The 18,080-nt window shown below is 34.6% G+C and overlaps 2 protein-coding genes and 1 long non-coding RNA gene across 4 annotated transcripts in view; 2 read left to right on the top strand and 1 right to left on the bottom strand.

The window, feature by feature from the left end:
- Positions 1-81: 81 nt before the first annotated feature.
- LOC129948118 (eukaryotic translation initiation factor 4H) lies at positions 82-13,770 on the bottom strand. Of its 2 annotated transcripts, none has more exons than XM_056058967.1 (5): positions 13,642-13,770; positions 12,716-13,018; positions 5,196-5,383; positions 4,871-5,089; positions 82-1,482 (listed from the first exon to the last, which is right to left on the bottom strand). In XM_056058967.1, the coding sequence occupies exons 1-5, from the start codon at positions 13,671-13,673 to the stop codon at positions 1,310-1,312; spliced, it is 915 nt and encodes a 304-aa protein (XP_055914942.1). In that variant the 5' UTR covers positions 13,674-13,770; the 3' UTR covers positions 82-1,309. The 2 variants fall into 2 exon arrangements, with proteins under 2 accessions (XP_055914942.1, XP_055914943.1); XM_056058968.1 differs by having other exon boundaries at positions 5,271-5,383.
- The window catches only part of LOC129948119 (uncharacterized), a 17,926-nt gene continuing 12,998 nt past the window's right edge, over positions 13,153-18,080 (top strand). Inside the window, exon 1 of the long non-coding RNA XR_008781832.1 lies at positions 13,153-13,489. This is a non-coding gene — a long non-coding RNA (uncharacterized LOC129948119). The remainder of the gene's footprint in view (positions 13,490-18,080) is intronic.
- LOC129948117 (eukaryotic translation initiation factor 2 subunit 1) lies at positions 15,072-16,387 on the top strand. Its single transcript, XM_056058966.1, has one exon. It carries the CDS (start codon positions 15,213-15,215, stop codon positions 16,224-16,226), a length of 1,014 nt encoding a protein of 337 aa, XP_055914941.1. The 5' UTR covers positions 15,072-15,212; the 3' UTR covers positions 16,227-16,387.

Here is an 18,080-nt window from a genome sequence, read left to right as displayed (position 1 = left end):
GAACTTGCTTTATTTTTCAACGTGCGATTAGTTCCAAATAAATATGAATATCTAATCTAAAATAAATAAAGCGATTTTGAATTCTGTTTTAAATTTTTTTTTGTGTTTTTTATTTATGTTTTTATTAGTTTTATTTATTGGTATTTTTCTATGAAAAACAATCATTTACAAGTGTAAAATTAAAAAAAAAATAATAAGAAAAATATTTAATTAGTTATATAATAGAATAGATGCTAAGACCAGTTTTTTTTTAGTAACACAATACAACTCCTGATATACGCTTGTTGCTGTACAGAATTAATTTAAGACTTTTGTTTTTGTTTACTATTTTTCCTCATTTCAAAGACCAAGCTCAAATTTGAAAAGACTAGACTTTCAAATTCGTTAAAAAAAGGTTTGGGATAAAGTTTATGTTTAATATAAATATGCCTCTATGCGAGCGTTAGATAATAAATTCAAATTATTAGAAATGTTCAACTAGTTGGTTATGTGATTAAAAAAAAAGAACAATAATTATTATATTATTGTAAATTATAAACGATGATGACAAGCAACAAACGAAAACTTAGCAAAATCAAAGAAAAACTTATTTGCTTATACTTGTGTGTGTGTGTTAAGTGTGTATTTCTGTGTGGGATTTCCACTTTTTTTTTACTTAATTCGATCGTCAGCTTAGGTAGTTTAAATTTATGTATTTATTTATTATTTTTTGTTCTTCTTTACAAATATTATTATTTCTAGATATATTTGAATATAAAATATATCAAAGTGTAAGTGTATGTAATTAATATTTTAAAAAGTTGATTTTATTTTTTTTTTATTTTTTTTACAAAGTAATATACGCATATATATTTATTTATATATTGTAAGTAATTATTTTGTTTAATATTGGTATTCAATATTTACTTAATATTTAAATTTAAATACAAATATCTTTATTTTAATTGTTTTTTTTTGTTGTTGTTTGTTTTAATTATAGTTAAAAAAGAAGAAACTAGCTTTAATAAATTTTATTATGAAATCCTTACTTTGCTTGCTAATTATTTCTCTTTATCCTCTTTCGCTTGTTTTTATTTATTTTTTTTTTTCATAGATAGATTTTGGTTTCCTTGTTTTAATTTTCTCGTTTTTTTTGAATATTCGCGCATTGATTTCTTTTTTCTGTTTTTCAAATCTTATATTTTCCATACAATCAACTCACTTTATCAGCTCTTGGCTGTGAAATAATTATTACTTTCTATTTTCTTTTTCTTTATAATTTGCATTAATTAACTTTTTTTCTGCTTTGTTTTAAATATATATTTTTTGTTTAAGAACTTGCATATTCTTCTTCGGCAACTTCTTTTCCTAGCTCTTTTAGCTTTTCTTCTCTTGGTTTGGCGTTGCCAAAAATAGAAGCGGCTTGTTTTGTCACCGCCAAAGCGTTAATGGGTGCTTGTATAGATCGGGGATGTAAATTAAGTCGGGGTCTCTCGCTGTCATCTGTGTAGTAGAAATAAATAATATGTTTATTGTTAAATTTAAGTTTTTAATTTGTGTTAGTGGGGTTTTTAGTAATGATAACTACACAGCTATAAAAAAAACACTCTTTGGGGGCTATCGTGATTAAAAATTTCCCTCGGAACATTTTTTTTCTTGAACATTAGTAATTCATTTGTAATTGCATAATTGCATAGAATTTGTGGAGGGTAATTCGCGACTAAGGAACAAATTTCCAGGGAGATTCACGATAGGCCCCCCTCGTTCAATGGATGCTGAATGTCTCATAGAGGTAGTTTTAACTGAAGTTCTAGGCCTTTTAGTTTTAAATTATGATGCGGGTTATGATATTTAAAGGTCTAACTATTTTTTTTTATAAGCGCACACTCAAAGGGATAACTACCCTTATTATGTAGACACAGTGTGAGCACTAGGAAGGGGAGAGAGGGGTTGGAAGGAGGTGTCGGTGAATATTGGTTTTGAATTCCTGAATATTGCAATAGCTGGAAAAGACAGAGTGAGGCAAGGCATTCCACATTCGCATAGTACGACTAAAGAACGAATCTCTGTACTTGACAGTACGACCGAAGTTGGACTCGTGGGTATATTGATGAGCATTCCTAGAAGCGCGAGTATTACGGTTGAACTGTTCAATTGGAGGAATGCAGCTGGCTTTTTCTCTAGATCATAAACCATTAAAATAACGGTAAAAGAGGGTGAGACAAGAAACATTTCGACGATGTTCAATTGACGTAAATGATCTTATGATGGTAATATCACCAACCAATCTAAATGCTCTACGTTCAATACTATGCAAGAGGCTATGGGAGTTATACTCAAGCTTTGGACGTATATAAGTCTTGTAAATAACAGCTAGATCAGAGGGAGAGAAAAAACTCTTGCATCGCCTTAGAAAACCCAAACATCTTACGGCATTTTTGGCGACATCGCGTATGTGATCGTTCCACAAAAGGTGGTTGGTGATACACATACCGAGAATATCGAGATGTTCAGTTTCCTCGATGCAAGTGCCATTTATGGATAATGGCAATACTTCGCTTTAACTATACAAGCCAGCATTGCGTTTTCGAAGCATTAAATTCCACGCGGTTTCTTATTCCTTATTCCCCATTGTACAATGCTGTTTAGGTCGGAATTTAATGAGCTTATCATATTTTATCGTTGCAGTTTCACATCCGAAGAAGAGGGGTGTGAATCTGAAAACGAATATGAAAAGCTGAGAGTACTATCGTCAGCGAAACAATGTATTGGATTAGTTGTTGCAGACAGGAGATCATTAATAAAAATGAGAAAGAGTGTTGGAGATAAAACAGAGCCCTGGGGCACACCAGCACTTATTTTGTGGTTTTCAGACTTGAATCCATCTAATACAACTTGTATTAAACGATTCAAAAGGTAATTACTAATCCAATGAAGCAGGGGTTCATGAAAACCGAAGCACGCATTTTCGATAAGAGAGCCTGATTCCAAACCCTATCAAATGCTTTTGAAATATCAAGTGCAATAATCTTACTTTCTCCAAAACTATGTAAAGATTTGTTCCATTGTTCGGTGAGATGAACCATGAGATCACCAGTGGACCTATTGCTACGAAAGCCATACTGTCGGTCATTAAGAAGCTTCCGTTCTTCAAGAAATTTCTTAAGTTGACATTGACGTTTAAAAGACATTGGAAAGGAGAACGTAAGTGCAATCGGTCGGTAATTAGAGGGTGAGGAAGATTCGCCTTTCTTGGGAATAGGCTGGCAAATGCAGTTTTCCATCCGCTCGGAACGAGACCTGAGGAGTAGGACAGATGAAAAGGCATACGCAGTGGTTTTGCCAGCGATGAAGAACACCTCTTCAGAACAATAGCGGGGATACCATCCGGACCAGCAGATTTATGTATGTTAAGATCTTTTAGGACTCTCGCTACAGTACGAGTGCGAAAAAAGATTTGCCCCATAGAATCATTAACTCGCTCAAGTACAGGCGGAGTCATAACACTCACTGGCACCGTTGAATTGGCGGCGAACTGCCTAGCAAAGAGATTTGCTTTCTCTAAAGAGCTAACAAATGGAGTGTCATTCACAACGAGCGTAGGAACCAAGAAAGAGGAAGAATTCCTCATATTTTTTTACAAATGACCAAACATTTTTACTTTTGGCTTTAAAACAACGGAAACTTACCTTCTTGACCCTAATAAACTCTTTACAGCTCGCATCGAACCATGCGTTTTCCTTAGGTCTGATGCTTTTAACCCTATTCGGGATAAAAGTTCTCATTCCCAAGAGAATCAAACTTGTGATCATATCAGCGCTGGCGTCAACGTCACTATCGAGGAAGCATAGTGACCAGTTAAAGATCCTAAAATAGTTATTGAGACCGTCCCAGTTGGCTTTCTCGTATTGCCAAACGGTTCTCTTAGGAGCTCTTTCTTTAACTGGAGAGTTATTACACGAGAAATTTGCTGATATGACACAATGACAGATGTGCCTAGAGGAGATTGAACACTAATAGTGTACTTACCAGGGTCAGAGGTAAGAAACAAGTCAGTGTTTTCTGCTCGACCTACCATGTCCGATATTCGAGTGGGGTCGTTGACCAGCTGAGTTAGGTGGTTTAACTCAGCAAAGATCTCAGCACACACTCCTTCTGGTGTTGACTGGCCCTATGATATTTATAGCTAATAAACATTTTCAGCAAAAACATTTTCAATTGAAAAAATGTTTGCTGAAAATAAAGGTCGAGTCTATTATCGGTAATAGGGGCACCAAGAAGTCGATTATCATTCGCTACCACGATATGGATACGAAGATGTTCAATATATGGCTCTAAAAAAAAACGATGTCACTTGTTACAAAGCCAACGAAACAATGGCTCTTTTGAAAAAAAAAATAATTAAATGACCGTAGTGTCTCAATTGATATCGCCACGAAAGTATGATTTGACTTATTTTGACTATTTCTTTTGAGATATTTAAAACAAAAGGTATACGATAACAAGCCAACAATTATTCAAGGACTAAAAGATGAGATACTTTTTCGCAATTAACTATTCGATGGAAGTATGCCATCACAGCTGTGGGGAGCATTTACGATGACTCCTTTTTGATCAATGGAGAGTGAAGAAGAAAATGGAATACTAAATTTAATGAGTTTATCGTTTTTCACAAATTCGTTTTAGTTGTAAATCAAATTCAAACAGTGTTGCAATATTAATAATTCGATTGACATTTAAAAGAAAATTCTGAAAAACTCAAAACCATTTTAAAACTAGTTGTACATGAAACTGGTTTTAAAGAAACTCAATAAAATAGGCGTAAGTGTTTTAAAATGTTATTGTTAGTTTTTCTTTTATTAACTATTTAAAAAAATATTTTTTCACTTACCTAAAGATCCCACAGACGATGGAGGCCTATCGTTTGAGTTATTATACTGGCGATCACGGTCACCACCACCACCGCGTTGTCGATTATAGTTGTTATAACGATCACCGCCATCCCGACTGCTGCCACCGTAACTGCCTTCTCTATTGTTACGATCCATATTGCGATCAAAATTACGATCATCTCCAAAATTACCATATCGACCGCGGTTTGTAGGACGATCTAAATATGAAAACATGAACAAAGAAAAACAAAAAAAAAACCCAAATCGAAAAGACAAAAAAGATTAAGCATCCCAAAAGAACGACAACACAATGGTATTAATTACCATTATATCCTCTATTCATACCACCACCGCCAACACGATTCCTATCATTTTGCCCGTAATTATCATTGTACGCACCTCTATTATCATTGCGGTTATCGTTGCGATTCATACCTCCGCCACCGCCGCGATTGAATTGCTGGTTGGAGCCACCCTGTCTAGGTGGTCCTCGTTTCTGGAAACCGCCTCCGCTGGAAAGAAAAAAGAAACAAAATTTAAAAACTCTATTCATAACTTTTTTTTAAATAAGTAGCCAAGACTCCAATAAAATAAAAGATCCTTAAAATCGAATTTTCCAACTTCATGTAAAATAAACATTTATTGACAGAAGATTCAAGAATACATCATTTATTCAACAAATACATGTTGTTTCAGCAAGGTGGCACAAGAATTGTAAATGTTTGACTGCTTTATCAATCTGCAAAGTTACTGAAACAGCTCTGAGTATTTCTGAAACCATCTTTACCAGAAATAAGAAGATAAATGAGGAATGGCTTATCTTAGTGGTATTGATGTCCAGAAGTTTTTTTTTATAATAAGCACACGGTCAAAGGGATTTTTGGTAATCTTATTATGTCAAGGAGAGGGTTTGAAAGGAGGTATCGGTGCACGTTGATTTTGTATTTCTGAATATTGCAATGATTGGTAAAGACAGAGTGTATTTAAAGCCTTCCAGATTCGTTTTGTACGGCTAAAGAACGAACCTCTGTACTTATCGAAGTTGGGCCCGATGATCATTCCTAAAATCGTAAGTATTACAGAAGAATGCAATTGGCTATTTCTCTAGTAAATAATCCGTTAAAATAACGGTAAAAAAGGGTGAGACAAGAAACTTGACGACAGTGACGTAAATATTTCAACGACAATATCATCAACGATCAATTTAAGTGCTCAATGTTCCCAGATACTTAAGTAAGTTTTAAGAGCACCAGTCTAGAGATTAAGTACCCGTGGCATGATGGTTAATGCGTTAGACTGTCATGTCAGAGGTCTTGGGTTCAATCCCTGATTCATATGCCTATGCCATCTAACGTTTCTTCACGGGTAATGCCTCTTGCGAGGAATTGACATATTCTCCATGAGTAATTCTTGTCATGAAAAGTGGGAGACAAATTTCTTGCATCGCATTAGGAAACCCAAACATCTACCTCCAATTTCTGCGAAATCGGGTATGTGATCCTTCCACAAGAGGTGGTATGAGATACACATACCGATAATTTAAGGTTTTCAGTTGATGTTAATTTACTTGATGCAAATGTCACATATGGATAGTGGCAAAGGTATTAATTTATATATTTTAAAGACAGTAAGTACTTTGATTCCCCATTTAACAATGTTGTCTAGATCAGAATTTATCACCTTTTTACCGTTGAAAATCCACATCCGAAGAACAGGGTTATAAATATAAAAACTAATATGAAAATTTGAGATTACTATCGTCAGGAGTAGAAGTTTTAGACAGGAGATTATTACTAGAAATGAGAAAGAGACTAGGAGACAGAACAGATCCCTGGGGCATACCAGCATTTAGTTTGTGTTTATTAGACTTGAACACATTCGATACCACTTAGGTAGGGTTTTAGTGGCTGTCCAAGATGGAAACGGACACACTTGGCCAGTTTAATGGCCCATTGTGATACCACATGAATTTTGAAGCTTCCTCCTAAGCTCAATGGAACCAGCTTGAGTCCCTTACGAAACGTGAGAGGATGATTATACCGATATGATTAAGATCGTTTAGATCATAAAAGTAGAATTCTCCTAGGTAATTCTTGCGTTTTCGAGTTAGAGCAGGGCATGTGCAAAGAAGATGAAGAACCGTTTCTTCCTATTCCTCGTCCATACAGCTTCTGCAAAAGTCATTAAGTCATTTCAGAATACGCCTAGTCTCGTGGCGTGCTTTCATATTAGACAGTTTCCGGTTATGACACCTATTATCGAGCTTATATGCGATCTGCTTAGAGAAAGCAAGCACCTTGAACGTTTTAAATCCAGTGTTGGCCAGATGTTTTTTGTGACTTGACACGTGGTGATGTTGGTCCACCTGGTGCCTGCCCTCCTCACAGCGTCTTGCATTAACCGCAGTTTACAAGTAGCGATTGGTATGCTAGTACTTCCCAAACGTGGTAGCATGGGCTGTACCGTTCCTGGCGAGGTTATCTGCCTTACAGTTACCTGGAATGTCTCTATGGCCCAGCACCCAGCAAAGGTGAATATTGAACTGTTGCGCCATCTCCATTAGCGATGATCGACAGTTATAGACTGTTATAGAGTTTGTAGAGACAGAGTCCAGAGATTTGATAGCGGGGTGGCTATCAGAGAAAAAACGAATATCAGATGTAGATATCAAGTTTTCTTTGAGCCAAGACAAGACTTCTTTTATCGCCAAAAGTTCCGCCTGGAACACGCGGAATGAGAGACTTAATTTCAGTCGTTCAGAGTACACACATCCACTAACCCCTTCCTTGGTTTTTGACCCATCTGTGTAAAAATGGATTGACTCATCCTCCAAGAATGTCCTATCCTCCCAAAAAGATCTGCGAGGTATAGAAATCTGGAAGTTCCCGTCGAATTGCAGTTGGGGGATGGTGTATTAGCGATCTGATTAGCGATGTGTATAGCCAATGCGTGATTCTGAGTTGTAAACCCTATTTATTACCAATAGGTTTTTTGCAAGAAAAGAGAGCAACAGTAGCTTTTTGACTCTTTCAGGTATTTGGCCTCGTCTGAGAATTTTAATTGGATTCCTTTAATATAGGGAGGGTTGACAAATGAAATTTTGTATCTCCTCGAAAATAAGACCAGATCGGTTTTGTGTGGGTTAACACCCAGTCCACACCGATCCTGAAACTGCTATAGCAATGTCGGCCGCATAGGCTATCACTCTGAAACCCTCCGCATCCAGACTAGTTAGGATTTCATTCACCACTAGGTTCCAGAGGAGGGGATAGAACACCACCTTGCGGTGTCCCACTACTAACGAATCGTCTACTAGAAGAGTTGCCCAGTTTTGAGTTAATTCTGCTAGTAAGCATTAAATGAATTAACTCCCGAAGCGAACTCTCTACATTTAGAGATGTGTCCACGTTGTTAAAGGCACCTTCGATGTCAAAGAAAGCAACCATAGTGAACTCTTTATGATGGAGGGAATATTCGATGGTGCGTACTAAAGTGTGTAACGCTGTTTCCACCAATTTACCTTTACAGTAGGCATGTTGAGACAAAGACATTAATCTTGTATCGATACGTGCCCTTAAATGGATATCAATCAATCTTTCCAAGGTCTTAAGAAGGAATGATGATAGACTTATAGGTCGTAGACCTTTAGGATTGACTTAGGAGCATTTACCTGCTTTAGGTATAAAAACAACTTTAACTTTTCTCCATGTTGAGGGAACATGGACCAGGTAGAGACAGCAGGTAAAAATTGCCTCAAGGATTGGTGCAATTATATCAGACTTTCAGAGTACCACTTAAATTGAACGGTCTAGTCTGGAAGTTTCTGTCGAATTGCAGTTGAGGGGTGGTGTAGTGTGTATGCTTTGGAATTGATTCTAAATACCTAAGAATTACGGAGTGGCTAATGCTAATCCACTGCGACGAAGAAGTGTAAGGTAGAGTCCAGTGCCGCAAATGGGGTAGTGCGAAGCTACCCGCTAATACATAGGCGAGCTGAACTTGGACTTTATTTAATTTGTTGCGGTTTAATGGTTTCTCTAAAGCTGTCTGATTTCCGATTGTAAGCCAGATTTATTGCCAATAGCTTTTTTGCAAAAAAAAGTGAGCTACAGTAGATTTTTTTTACTCTTTCTTGTACATTCCATTTCCAATTTAGCTTTTTGCCTAAAATAAGACCAAATAAGAAAATATCAGAACAAGAAATAATGACACTTATGAAAAAAACCGGTGAAGCAATATTACATACATTAAAAAGGTCAAGAGGAAGAGCATAAATCAATTACTGATAAGTTGGAAAGAATCTTTTTTGACCTTAAACGAGCTTTTGAGACAATCGATCCTTACATATTGCTGGAGAAATTGTGCAAGTATGGAATCAATGATGTTGATTGCTTTCGTAGTTTTTTATTGGGATGTTCTCAAAGAACCAAAATCAATAATGTCATATCTGATCCTGAACCTATTGAACTGGGAGTCCCGCAAGGATCAATACTTGGGCCAATACTGTTTAACTGCTACATTAATGACATGAACAAAATGATTAAAAATTGTGAGCTTGCTTTGTTTGCAGACGATTCCCTATTATTTGTTTAAGCGGAAACAACCCAGGAATGTGAAAGGCTTGATATTTTAAATCTGTGGCTGAAGGCTAATAAACTTACAACTAAATGTAAAAAAAATTAAGTGTATGGCTTTAAATGATAGTGTTAATGTTAACGTAACTATAGATCAAGAAATTGTAGAACAAGTTTTACAAATAAAGTATTAAGGTTTATTGACTATAAATTAAGTTTTGAACAACATGTGCAATATACCCGTGAAAAGACTTTTAGATGGCATAGGCAGGGATCAAACCCACGACCGTTAGCATGACAGTCCAACGCACTAACCATCATGCCACGGGTACTACACACTATAACTGCTATAAATATTTACAATGTACTTATTAAACCGCATTTTGAGTTCTGTTTTACTGTTTTGTATTTAATTAATGAAAGCTCTATGAGCAATTTACAGAAACTTCAAAATAAAGCAATGCGTGCAATACTCCGATGTAGTAAGTATACTTCTATTGTAGTTATGTTAAATACTTTAATGTGGTAGTCTGTTAAACAGCGTATTTATTTCAATGTTTTACTTTTTGGTGTCAAAATCAAAAATAATTTATTACCAACATAACTGTCAAAATATATTCCTTACGTCAGAGATGTTCAACCATATTTGTTTTATTTAAAAATGCAAGATTTCAAAATAGTTTTATAACGATTTAAACTTTTCAATGATTTACCAAATAATGTTAAACAATTAACTAATAAGTTCGAATTTAAAAAAGAAATAATAAGTTTTGTTAAACAATATATTTAAATGTTAAATAACCTATTAAAATGCCAATGCCATTGTAAATAACATATATCTTATATACAGTGTTGGACAAAGAATTAGCACTCAAGACTTCAAAAATATGTAACAAAAGATATTATGCTTTTTTTACATTTATTTACATAATTAAATTCACTAACAAAAATTTATTTTCTAATAAAAATATATAGAAATTCACAGCGATAGAACTTAAATGTTTCCAAAAATAGGAGATCATGTTTAATTAGGAATTTCCACAGAATTAGCACAAGATTTAGGTTGTCAATTTTTAAAACGTAAAAAGAACGTAAGATAAATTTGTTCCTCAATATTTTGTTGGAAACCTTTCTGCATTATTACACATCGCAACAGGCGAGGAATAATGTCCACTAATCGCTGGCATTTCTAAATTGGAATGCTGTTCCAGGCTTCTCTGATTGTTTCCCAAAGATCTGCTAATTTTTTCAGTTTTTTTTTGCTCAATTTGATGTTCTACATCGTTCCATAGATTCTCTATGGGATTCAGATCAGGACTCTGCGCTGGCCAGGAAAGAACATTTATTTGCTGATCACTAATCCATTGCTTCACTAGTCGGGAAGTATGCTTAGCAGTTTTTACTGTGTACCTCTGATTGAGTTCTTGCTTTGGTGCTCGCCAAACATGACGCTTATCATCTGATCGAAGTCTATTGAATTTTGGCTAGTCACTCCATAAGACAGTTTTCCAAAATGAAAAAGGTTTAAAGGTTTGGTTCCATAGCTTCGAGCAAACTCAAGTCTGGCTTTAATATTTTTCTTTGAGACCAGATGCTTGTGCTGTGCCACGTATCCGAACAAATCCTTTTCATTTAGCCTTCTGCGTATAGTTCTGCTACTCACTGATATGCCATGGTCTTCCAGCACTCTGATTTGAATTTCTTTTGATGTAAGAAATGGTTTTTTTTTGGCATAAGAAGCAATAATACGATCATCAGCAGGTGTTGTCTTTTTAGGAGGGGGCTTTCTCTGAATAGGGTTGGTTTTATGATGGATTTCATTATACTTTATTGCATTGTAAACCAATTTTCTTGATCGTCCCATATCATTAGCGATTTCCTGAATCGTTTTAGCGTTATTTTTCATTTGAATAATGGTTTTTCTTAGTTCTACCGAACACGATTGTTTTCGACCCATCTAACCAATAAATATTTTTAAATTATGGAATAAAACACTCAAATCGACTTACTTTTTACTTAAAGATTTCAATTTTCATCAAATAAAAAGTTTTACTTTGATTTAAAAATATTTTTTAGAACATTCGCTAATTGTATGACCCCAGTTATTTGAATGATACACATTGTTTGCGTTTAGAAAAGATAAGAGACTAACTAAGTAACGGGATATTTGAAAGAAATAACAGATTGATACTACCTAAAATTTGAAAATATAAAACAATTTTTATTTAAATTTGTATTATTTGACTATTAAATTTCCTAGAAAAAGTGATACCGCTCTTTATGTAAATTAATGTACAAGACATTTGAACAAAAAAAAAATAAGGAACTCTAAAATTTTTTAGGGCAACAATGAAAATTTATCCAGCCTCTTATTCTATTTATTTTATTTTTTGTTAAGTTTCTTATGTGAAGTAAATCCTAATTCAATGAAGTGGTTCAGTTTGTTTTGTTGTTCAATTATAAATTCAGAAACTCGAGTGCACACATGATTCGATAAAACTCGTAAGACACATCGTTTTGGTCAATTTACTTTTTTTTGCGAAGTTCAAGGTCTTTTTTGCTTAGACAAAGATATGTGCCCTTTTTTCGGAAATAAATATCAGCCTTTTTTGAGATGGAAATAACCTTTTTAAAAATAAAAGAATAAGAGACTGTTTAGCGTTTTCGAAAATGCCTTAAATTCAATTTTTAATTTTTGGCAGTTTAGGGCAACAGTATTGCACCCACGTGTTTTATTTTTCCAAACTTTTGCAAGTGTTTAGGTATTTTATTATTAGTTATGAAGCTACAAATAGGGCTTCTCATTTGTATGTCTTAACCGAACTATTGATGCAGATTTGAAGCCCTACTTGATGATCGATTTCAATTTCAATTCTATTGTCAGTAATGCATTACAATCCTTTGGAGCTAAAAATGTGTTCTTGAAACTCTTGGGACCATCACATTGTTCAGAATGAATTCTTTTTATATAAAATGAGACTACTGATGTTATTTTTTTTAATTTGTGTTACAAGTAAAATGGCAGGAAATTAAATAATTAGAAAAGTAAATACTTTGTCTAAAAATATGTGCATAAGAAAGGAAGAGTATTAAATGGATTTTGAATTCTTTCAAAATGTGAAATTTGAGAATTCAAGAACATTTTTAGGAAACTAAACTTTTTTAATAACCAGGTTAAGCTGGTTTAAATTATATTAGCATTCGCCACTTCTAACGCTGGAAACCCTTTAGAATTATTTTTTAATTAATTAACAATGACCAAAAACTTACCGATCATTCTTCCTTTTTTCGGCAATATCAATTCTAAGCGGGGCTGAATTATCATCCAATTGAATTCTCTCATCGAGCTCAAGTGCCTTCTCCAGATCTTGAAGAGTCTCAAACTCTACATAGCAGAATCCCTTGAATTGATCGGTTTCGCGATCCTTTACCAAACGGACATTCTTCACAACGAAGTCTTGAAATATCTTCATGACATCACCCTGCACCAGGCCCTGGGGTAAATTGCCAACATAAGCAATGAATGGGGGTTCCGTTGGTAGTTGTTTTTGTGGGCGGTCGCCTCCATATCCTCTACAAAACAAAAATTAAACAAAATACAAAACATAAATATTAAATATTTGTTCAAATATTGACCATTTTTCAATCTATACATTTAGCTAATATGTTATATAAACAAATGAAACAAAATTATGAATTCAGACTCTGCCACATATATAGCAATAGAAAAGCAATATAGCACGTCGAGTCGAGTAGGGTCGGTCGAGTTAGTCGAGCACACGAGTATCAAACTTTTAGTCGTATCATTTTCATAATTTAAAGCGTGAGCCATGAATCCATAAATCCAAATCCGAAAAATAAAAAAAATGTGCTAATTTTCTCATAACCCTCGACGCGACATAAAAGTTGGGCAGGAAATTTTCGGCATTTTTTTTTGTAATAAAATTTTTTCCTCGCGGATTAAAGAGCGCAAATCAAAAATTGAAACTTTCAAAGCAGAAAAAGAACACATTTTTCACTCGCCGCCCAGTGTGTGAAAAAAAGGTGAAGTATTTTGCCCGGGAAATTCTCAATACAAAAGTGCACCTGGTAACTTAAATTCACTTGGTATTTATTTATTCGGTTATGTGGCACAATTTAAACAATATTTTACAACTTTTTAAACAGTTTAACAATTGAAATAAATTAATATTTACCTAGCGTGATCATAACCACCTCTTCCAGCCATGTTTTATTTTTTCAAAATGGTATAAAATGTTCGCACATAGCATGAAGTTGGGCGAAGTGCTTGACTGCATTGGATGCTGTCTCTTTCGTGTAGGAGTGTCTGCAGGATGGCGGAGGAGCACGGCTAGTGGTATTGAAGTTTTTTGATTATGCTTGTGTTTCGCGGCGAATTCTCAGCTGGCAAATGGAATAAAAATGGCAGTATCTCGAATGCACAGCATTACTGGGTCTGTTTAGATTACTGAGATGACTTATTTTTGAAGATTAAATAATTTATACCAAAGAGATTTTAACACAAATTCCTGTTTATTTACACTTTGGCAACTATTTTAAAATTTAATCCATTTAAAAAATCAACACGTAGGCATTTTTTAATTAAGATAATTGCTTCTAGAAGCAACACATACTTTGAACAACTGTATGGTCGATTGTGATCATCTTCTATAGAAATAAAAACTCTGCTTATAAGACTTTTAAATGGGATTTGGATCACAGAGTTGAATAAAAAAGTTGGTGGCCGTTTTCGGCAGAAGTTTGAATGAATATCTTTGGGAAAAGTATGTTTGAATATGATAATAGTACTTATTTTTTTTTAAATTTTGTTTTAAAGACAATACATAGCTTAATACTTTTTCTTTAAACAAAAACTCGATCAAAAGTCGACTTAACCCATAGATACCATAAAATCTGTTATAATTTAGATTACATCACTTCACGAAGCTATTTCTAGTTGTCTTCCAAGCAGCTTACTTAGACTTTATTTTTACATTGTGAAACAAACCGTATAAGCATTTTGAACAACACATTTAAAAGCCGAAAATGCAAAGTTTAGCACAATACGAAAACTAAGAAATCGTACCTAAGTTAACTTAATAAGCAAGCTGATTAGAGCTGTCATTAAAAATTTCTGTCATTGCACAAAAATGTCCCGATTGAAAATTTAAATTTCATGATTTTAATCATTGAAGTTAGAGTTAATCAGAGTAATTACAACTGACTGGTGAGTACACAAAGTAAATGATAACGTTTAGGTGAAACGATTTTCTTTCGAATTATTAACTGAATTAGCTTTTAATTAAAACCGATTTCTTGATTGAAAATTAAAAATGTACTAAATAAAGTAATCTTCAAGTAAAAATAATATAAAACTTATCACCTTAATTTTACACCAATAATAACAATATTGACCACCCTATTCGCTTTAAATCTCTAAGCGAAAATTTCAATGATTAAAACCAATGATACCTATAACTGGACCCTTAGAATCAAAAATGAAACTAGTGAAGTGTGTTTATTGCTTTTTATCTGTCAACATCATTACCGACAGACTGCATACAAAGCAGGTACAACAGTGTTGAGCATTCGATAGTTGTTGCTAACTTCACTCCGAGGCTTAATTTGACATCTGCTGTCAATTGACCCTTTTCGTGAAAACCAACCCGCAAAAGTGTACACGTTTTTGCCACTTTCTGTGGAATATTTCATCAGCTGAATTATCGCCTAATTATTCACACTAAATTCAGAGAATAACCCTCGCAAAATGGTCCTCACCAGTCGATTCTACAAAGAAAAGTACCCAGAAATTGATGATGTTGTCATGGTTAACGTGCGGTCCATCGCCGAAATGGGTGCCTACGTCCATCTCTTGGAGTACAACAACATCGAAGGAATGATTTTGCTCTCTGAATTGTCCCGTCGTCGTATTCGTTCCATAAACAAACTCATTCGAGTTGGTAAGACAGAACCTGTTGTGGTAATTCGTGTGGACAAGGAGAAGGGTTACATAGATTTGTCAAAGAGACGTGTCTCCACCGAGGACGTCGTCAAGTGCACTGAGCGTTTTGCCAAAGCCAAAGCAGTCAATTCGATCCTTAGGCATGTCGCTGACATTCTTGGCTACGACTCTAATGATGTGTTCGAGGATTTGTACCAAAAGACGGCGTGGTACTTCGAGGAGAAGTACAACAACAAGACCGCTGCCTACGACATCTTCAAGCAGTCAGTGCAAGACCCCTCGATCCTCGATGAATGCGGCTTGGATGCTAGTACGAAGGAGGTGCTATTGCAGAACATCCAACGCAAACTGACATCGCAGGCGGTGAAGATTCGCGCAGACATCGAGTGCTCTTGTTATGGCTACGAAGGAATCGATGCTGTGAAGGCAGCTCTCAAGTCCGGTTTGGATGTGTCCACGGAAGAAATGCCAATTCGTATTAATCTCATTGCGCCACCTCTCTACGTCATGACCACTTCCACAACAGAGAAGACTGACGGTCTCAAGGCGCTGGAAGTTGCCATCGAAAACATTCGCAAGCAAATTATGGAGAACGAAGGTGAACTCAAGGTAATCATGCCCCCGAAGGTGGTTACAGCGATGGACGAAGCCGACTTACAGCGGCGTATGGAACGTGCCGAAGCCGAGAACGCCGAAGTCGATGGTGATGAGGACGAGGAGGGCGAACAAGAGGGTATGCATTTCGAAGGAGGTGAGGTCAATGATGATGAAGACGGCGAACCAAACGATGAAGCCGAAGCTGAAGACGAAGAAAAGTAAACACAATCTAAAACAATTACTTCCTACTTTTGCATTGGGGTTTTGCGCATTAAATCATATAAAATTCATATAATCTGTAAAGAAATAAAATCGATTTAAATGTTTACAAGCGGATTAAAGCTAAAAGAAATAAAAATGAATTTAAGTAATTTTATAGAAAATAGTTTTTTTATTTCTTTCCTTTTTTTGAATTCAAAGTGAGATTGGAAGACAATTTGAAGTCGTCTTATGGCGATATGCAAGTTAGGAGTTCATAGATTTCTATGGCACATGTCATGCTTGTATTTCTTGTTCCTACCCTTAAAGTTTCGCTGCTCCACTTGTATATTTGTCCTCCTAAACACTGCACTTAAAAAACAAACTAACTTTTATATATATTTGAAGTGTTTATAGGTCAGGAAGGAACATGAAGCTTTGACCAACGTACGTTTTTTAAGGTCTCAGTTGTATTGTACATTATATTGGAAAACCCATTCATGATGTGGCAGATATGTAGCTGATGATAAAAGAAATGTTATTATCTTTTCTTTAATCATTTTTTACGGAAACAAAAACTTGGAAATCTGTATTTCATTATCAGTTCAAAACAAACAAAAAAAGAATGGATATTTTAAAAATTTGCGTTCAAAACGTAGAACCGTAAAAAATACAAAATAAAATGAACTTGAATCCTATTAGACCGAATCGGATCAAACAATACAACCTGAATAATGGGTACTAACAACAAAATACTATTCAAAACTTAATTTCCTGAAACTGGTTCTAGAACAGATTTTATGAATACCTCTTCAATCTAAGCACTTGCTTCATTAGTTCGTACGAATAAAGCGGAATCAATGCTTCATTATAAAAAGTGGACTTTTGAAAAGAAAAAAAATGTTGGTTGTCTTTGAAAATGGCATCTGCGCCAAAAATTCAATTTCAACTGCAATATGTAGCTAAAACCAAAAAAATTTGGACAAGACGCTGAGAAACATACAAATGTTATGTTGCTTAGGATTGTTCGTACGGAAAAATAGACCCATTTATGATTACGACCAATCAATTGTTGTATCAAAGGAAAGAAAACAATGTATAAAACATTGCATAGGTACATTATTCAAACTTTTAAACCACCTTTTTAAGATCTTCAAAGTGTTACACCATTTTTCTCAAGTAAATATAAAATATAAAAAATGAATAATGAAATTTAATACAGAAGTGTAAGGGGATGTTTAATTTTCCTTTTCTTTAAGAGAACTTGCTTATGATGAGTTTAATTTTTTAGATTAGCAACTTTTTGTAACAAAGGTTAACAAAAAAATATAATTTTTAAAATTAAAGAAAATTTAAATTTGATCATAAAAATAGAACAATAAAAAATAAAAGGTTATAAGGTAATTAACAGAGACGCAGCGAGAACAACAGCGATCAACGGAGTCTAAACCAGATTCAAATCATGACATGGCATAATGTTCAAAGGAATTTTTCTTGAATTGTTTAAAATTATCTGCATTTTGCAATAAGTTCCTTAATTATTGTTTGGATACTAACTAGATTATATTTTTAAAGGTAGAAGGCTTAATATTTAAAAAAAAAAAACAAGATAGGATATAAAGAGTCTCAGAAGATTATTAAAAGACATCACAAATGCTTTTGGATACTAATGAAATGTGATCATATTTTTTAAGTCCAAAAATGTACTTGCTATGTTATTAAAAACAACATCAAGCTTTCTTTGGTTAACGCTTTCGATCTTGAAGAAGATTTCACAACTATAGGTCAAGATTGGTACCACAAGGATTTTAGCCAGAATTATCCTAGTTTCCAATGGAGTGAAGATGCTTTGTAGGCCAAAGAGCCCCACATGATTTG

This window comes from Eupeodes corollae, chromosome 2 (genome assembly GCF_945859685.1).
Source record: "Eupeodes corollae chromosome 2, idEupCoro1.1, whole genome shotgun sequence".
NCBI lineage: Eukaryota > Metazoa > Arthropoda > Insecta > Diptera > Syrphidae > Eupeodes > Eupeodes corollae.
This window is presented reverse-complemented; position numbering and strand designations above follow the sequence as displayed.

Bases quoted from the DNA above. Each gene is read 5' to 3' on its own strand.
- LOC129948118 (XM_056058967.1), bottom strand. From the start codon at position 13,673: ATGGCTGGAAGAGGTGGTTATGATCACGCTAG. The intron at 13,019-13,641 runs GTAAATATTAAT...TTTGTTTTGTAG, and splicing joins GGTGGTTATGATCACGCTAG to AGGATATGGAGGCGACCGCC. The intron at 5,384-12,715 runs GTAAGTTTTTGG...TTTTCTTTCCAG, and splicing joins GAAAAAAGGAAGAATGATCG to CGGAGGCGGTTTCCAGAAAC.
- LOC129948117 (XM_056058966.1), top strand. From the start codon at position 15,213: ATGGTCCTCACCAGTCGATTCTACAAAGAAAAGTACCCAGAAATTGAT.